Source organism: Saccostrea cucullata, unplaced genomic scaffold (assembly GCF_032062105.1).
Source record: "Saccostrea cucullata isolate Sc308-1 unplaced genomic scaffold, CSIRO_AGI_Scuc_v1 ctg845, whole genome shotgun sequence".
NCBI classification, from domain to species: domain Eukaryota; kingdom Metazoa; phylum Mollusca; class Bivalvia; order Ostreida; family Ostreidae; genus Saccostrea; species Saccostrea cuccullata.
In genome coordinates, this window is record NW_026925447.1 from 116,501 (window position 1) to 122,500 (window position 6,000).

Below are 6,000 nucleotides of genomic sequence, written 5' to 3' on the forward strand. Positions count from 1 at the left end.
ACCGCTAAAATGCATCACACTGCTCTGAATTATTGCGAAACAATTGCCAAAAAATAGACGAAAATGGGATCAATGTAAATTTACTCTGTCTCAGTCATTATAAATATTTTTTTTTAATTACGCTATATCGATATAGTAACTCTGTGCTTCAAAGGAATTGAATAATTGGTAAACTTTACCAATATGCACAAAAAAAACCGTTTTGTTTCACTTTTTAAATCTATTGAGTCATTATGACCTCTTACTTTTCAGAGATCATATTTAATATTAATATATTGTTTTTGAAGTATCAAAATCTGTTTAAGTTGAAACAAGATAGGTTATGCATTGTCTACCTGTTAAATTACGTACACAGGAAATATTTTAAATGTAACCTGATGAGCTCACACCCATTCAAGGTCTCAGCTTTACTTGCATATTAAAGTGCGTCAAAGCTATTTTACAGGAAATACACGTATGTCTGCTCATTATGTCTGCTTCAATACTCTATTTTTCAAATGGTTCAGATCTGCAAAAAAATAAACCAATGCAAATAAATAAGTCATCGCTAAATTTTGAAATTTAATAACTGTTTATATTACATATTTTAATAGTTTTCATCTTTTATAAGTCAATTTTTAACATTCTGCGTAATTTTTTTTTTCACAGATAATGACTCTTAATTATTTGTGTTAAAAGTAATATTATTCTAAAATAAATGCTTATTTTAAATCTGCTTAATTTCTACAGATTGGATAAAAGACAAGAATTAATTAATTCTAATTTCTTTTATTGTCCTTGCTTTAGAGAAAAAAGAATGCATTGGTTTTGGATATTGGTATAATTGTCTCCATTCTTCCTTAAAATTACTCATTTAATCTTGTCTGACATTCAAACTTGTCATGGAGTTGGAAAAAGACTGCACTTCACACATCAGAAATCTTGAACGTCAAGGACTAAAACAAGGAGAATTTTGTTTTCTGTCGCGTGCCAGAAATAATCATATCGTAGAAGATGTATACAGAGTCAAGTGTGGTTCAAAAGAGATATTTTTATTTATGATTTTAAGATAATTCTTCGCTTTTGATTTCCCGATATATGCCATGATTCTCTTTATTCATTAAAATGCATGTGTGTTTTAACATCCATTAATGTATACCCTCCTAAAATATATTGTACTGAAATTTTATTTCTCATGCCATGGAAAGGATGCACCCGACTTGTCGACCGCTGACACCCGCCTGTTGCACCATGTCATTAAATCCAAAAACAATTCAATGTTTATATATTGACCATACAATAAGTATAAAATAAGTATAAAAATATCTGTCAACCTTCGAACCAATGACACATTGTTTTTTTTGCTGAGAAGGTTAATACTGTATCGTCCAAAGAACTTCCGAACCGTTGATTCAAGTTTAACTTTTGATATCTTTGATACATCAAAATGTTTATCAATAGCTTGTCTTGTTCATAATTAGACTTTGAATGGTTGTAACAAGGGTAGCTTGATACACAAATATAGAAAAAGAAGATTACGACATTTACGTGTATATATTCAAATATGTAATAAATGTGCCATACACTGCCGTATCTTTCATTTCAATTTCTCTGGAAAATATTGAGTAAAGAATGAAAGGAAGTAAATAAACATACATGTACTAGTATTCATTTGAAAACATAGTTATCGAAATGTCGAGTTGAAGTCCATAACGATTTTTTTTATTCTTATGAAGCAATTTTCGAAAAAGAAAATATTGGATATGAATCTAAAAATAAGTTTGCTAATTAAAAGGCGCAATTTAGGTTTACACGAACATTATGATAGGAACAACTGATACAAGGTTATTACAATTTAATACTAATACATGGCGTTGGGTAACATGTAGAATTTTCGTTTAAGTACAGTAAAGTACTCCGGTTATGAGTGTGTGTCTTTTTTGTATCTGATAAAATTTCTCCATTTATGGTTTGTTTTGTTTGAAATTTGCATATGTATTAAATGAAATTTATTTAAATGAAAATAATAGTTTCAAATGTTTTATCAATGTTTGTCAGTAGTTATCAATGTTGTCCACGAAGTTTACAGACAACCCTCATATCTGAATAACCACAATTCGTGAATTTTTTTCTCGCTTATCAATGACTATCTCACAAAAATAAAGTTTCGCGATAATTTAGTGATCTACGTGGTTAGGCTACTTAAGATATGGTGGACCAGACGGGACACTTTGATGGACAATATGGTGGACCATGGATGACGTTAGAACGTGGTGTGAAACTCGTGTGACAACTATGATCGAACTCTCAGCCGTGTTTTGTTCATTGTACATATGTAGATGAATTTATTATTAATTTTATAAAACTTCTTGGTATACAGGGGGTCTTCCAAAATATTATTTATTTTGGTTGGTAAATTCTAATTGAGAGAATCCATCACAACTTGAGGTCAGTTGTGACATTAAGTCATCGTCGTAAAACAGCCTTTTAATGACATTTATCTTTGAAAAATTGCAGAAAGAAGGATTTAAAAAGGTAAACATTTATTCTAAAAATAATTGGCAAAATGCACAAGAATATTTCGCAAAAACTTGCCCTGTGGCTGTTCCATTTTGTCAAAGATGATGTAGCTATACTTTTAAAAAATGTTTTTCACTAGTTGAATATAATGCATGCTCAATTGCGCAATACCACAATTGTGTATTGCAGTTATTTTTGAGTTCAATATAAAGCATGCTCAATTGCTTCATACAACTATTTGTTTTAGTTCAGTTCACAAAAGTTAATCTTGTGTGTCGCATCGATTCAAAAACATTTTAATTTGTAGTTTTTTCTTAAATCAAATTTGCATTTAAGTGCATATAGTGTTGAAGGAATAAGTTATGCTTTATGTGACTATTGTGTCTGTCCTTGATTTTATTTACCCTGTTTGTAATTTTAAATTTCAAACAAACAACTTTTTAAACTAATTTTTGAAAAGCACATAACCGCAGAGACTACTTTCATTTTAAGTTGAGGCCTTATTTGTCTTATATTCTCGATATAATAATAATAAAAATAATAATAATAAAAATTTCTATAGCGCCCTATATAATAAAAATATCACCCTAAGGCGCTTCACATAGAATGTACATAAAACATTGCATATATTACTCTAAAAATAAAAATTTGACTTATATTGAAAATGTCTTGTTTTGATATAGAATAAGAATAAAAATACAATTACAAGGACTTAAAAATATAATGGCTAAGAAAAACAAATAAAAATTCAATAGATATAGAGACAAACTGTTTATTGAGTCTAAATGCACGTCTTTTTTGACTTTGACTATTCTTTCATTTATTTCATAAATAAAATATCACTTTTAGAATTTCACTGGGATAGTCATGAAGATATATAAATAATTAAATTATCTGACGCGATAAGTTGTTATAAGAGATTTAATCACGTACCAAGACACATTCCAATGAAACTCTAAAAAGTTATATTTTGTATCAGTATATTTATACATTTTATTCGTGTTACAAACAAAAATGTAAATACATGTATTACATTTATTCCTGTAAGTCTCTCGTGGGTTTTTCTCTGACACATTGCTTTAAAATAACATATGAAATACTTCTTAAAAATTTATTTAAAGTAGTGACTTTTTAACCCACGTATAATGTTTTTAGTTATATACATGTACATGTGCACGTAAGCCATCATTAATCCAGATACGTGTCCAGATACTTGAAGAATTGAAATATTGCCATATCGTCACTTTCGTCGCACTCGGCAGTCTAGACACAGTACCATGTTACTTTTTACTAGAAAATAAATTTAACTAGTAACTTTCCATCAGTAATATTACATAATAAAAAAGAATACATAAGGAGAATTTTTGTATACAGCCTTAAAACATGCAAGTTTTAAAGTTCAATTTCAAGACTTGTAGTATTTGGTATATAATGGCTTAAGTGCAGACTGGCAAAATATAGTATTTTGAGTAGATAATATTGACAAGATACTTTTTTTTATATAGGTATGTTTTCCAAAATGTTTAAAGAAAATTTCTCCGCATGAACGATTAATTTGTCATAATTTTGAAAAGCCCTTGTGAATAAATTTCTGCAAAAAAATATATAATTTAATTATGACAAGAAAACTTAAATAAAAATAAAATAAAAGGTCCTTGTGTATCTTTATTGAGCAAAATTTGGCACAGTCTACAAATAATTGTAATAAAATAAAAGAGTATAAAAACAGTACATGTATACACAACAAAAACATAAGCTGCCATTTTTTTCAGTTTGTAACAGATGTATGAATACATCACGTAAATGACGTATCATTGCGTCATCAAGTTGTAACTTTTCTTGGAATCAAATATTATTTTTCTCATCTACATGTATTGTTATGATGGTTCCATATTTACCGAAGAGTGATCTGTTGTTCCGTCGTTTAAAAGGGTGTTTTCAATGTGAGTATTGATATTTTCATTAAAGCTGGTGTCTGGAAAAAGAAAAACAGTATTAGGTAATTGCATGTACCGATATGTCTTTCAAAGAGTCAATTAAAGTAGTAAATTATATACTAATGGCATTATTATATAAATAATAATAATCAAAATCTTACGTTTTTGTTTTGTCCCCAACGTGCATATCCGTGAAATGATATCTATAAATACACAAAATCAAACCTATTAAAACAGCTGCTTTTTTTATGTTTTCATGTATTAATTTCAGTTGTGCAAAATGATTGTATTAAAGAAAAATCGGCACATACCTCTTATAATGGAACATTCTTTTCTTGAACGATAAACAGCACACGCAAGAATAACAGCTATTAGGCTGGCAATACCGATGCACATTGGTATGCTACAATGTTAAATTTAGAAATATTCATAAGAAGTGATGTTCTAAAAAACGGTTTAATGCATGCTTCATTTATAGATTTAGAATGGCAGATTTGAAATTTGAGAAATGTATTTTACTTTCTAGAAAATAAAGGATAATTACAGTATTTTGATATTGAGATCTGATTCTGAATATGGGTCAGTGGACAACCCTTTCTGTCTGGAGGGAGCTGAATCCAGATCAGTTGACACCACTTCCTGTCTAGAGGGAGTAATGGATTCTTTGTTGTCTGATATGGCCGTGGTCATCAGAGTAGATGGACTTGATAAAACCATTGGTATGTTTGTTTTCCGTGATTTGTAGACTAAATCAAAGCACTCAGAATCTGAACATTGAAAAAAAATACCTGGTAGTGAGAATTTTACTGTACGTAACACTTTAAGCATCTGATTTTGATATAATGTGCCGACATGGAATTTTGAAATTTATAAACAAAAACAAGAAACATACACCTAATTAGCGTAAGACTTAAAGGTGATTTTCTTCTTATCATTTCATGATACATTCACACATATTAGTTTTAAGTTCAAATTATTACATACATTTATAACTCTCATTAGAGGAATAAAAGGGTGGACATTTTTTGCACTCTGCATCTGAGTTGCGCTGTATTAGGGACCCACCAAAACTGTACTCTGTGCAGACTTTTCCTGATAAAGGTAAGTTGCAATAGAGTTAAACATGTATTTAAATTAAAACTTAAAATTAATGGAATTCATAATTGAATGATAACTGACAAAAATATAGTGATGTCATTGTACTTCTCTTACCAACGATATTTTTAACTGGTGCACAGACTTCTACTGTTTCATTTTTCCATGCATTTATTACACAGTGATATTCAAACGAAGGACAATATTTTTGGCATCCCTTTCGTGATGCTGCCTCTTTCCATTCATGTTTTGTTGTTGGACAAAATTCTACAAGAACTGCAGTTTCAATTGATTCTTTACATCCTTCAGATGCATCAGGTACCTGTGCATGTGTCTAAAAAAAGACGAATGAATTAATAATCAAATAATCTTGCATCCCCATGTAAATTGATTGTTACTAACTGCAAAGCAAAACTTATAACACCGTATCACCGTAGCACATTTTTACTCAGAGGGAGGTTTTTTACGA

General features: G+C 29.6%; 1 protein-coding gene across 1 annotated transcript in view; it reads right to left on the reverse strand.

Annotated features, from left to right (window-relative positions):
* Window positions 1–4,166: 4,166 nt before the first annotated feature.
* The window catches only part of LOC134268877 (uncharacterized), a 2,317-nt gene continuing 483 nt past the window's right edge, over window positions 4,167–6,000 (reverse strand). Inside the window, exons 3-8 of the mRNA XM_062751117.1 lie at window positions 5,649–5,865; window positions 5,421–5,528; window positions 4,981–5,203; window positions 4,748–4,839; window positions 4,598–4,639; window positions 4,167–4,474 (exon numbers count right to left, since the gene is read on the reverse strand). Coding sequence (XP_062607101.1) covers window positions 4,377–4,474; window positions 4,598–4,639; window positions 4,748–4,839; window positions 4,981–5,203; window positions 5,421–5,528; window positions 5,649–5,865 — 780 coding nt within the window. The 3' untranslated portion in view covers window positions 4,167–4,376. The remainder of the gene's footprint in view (window positions 4,475–4,597; window positions 4,640–4,747; window positions 4,840–4,980; window positions 5,204–5,420; window positions 5,529–5,648; window positions 5,866–6,000) is intronic.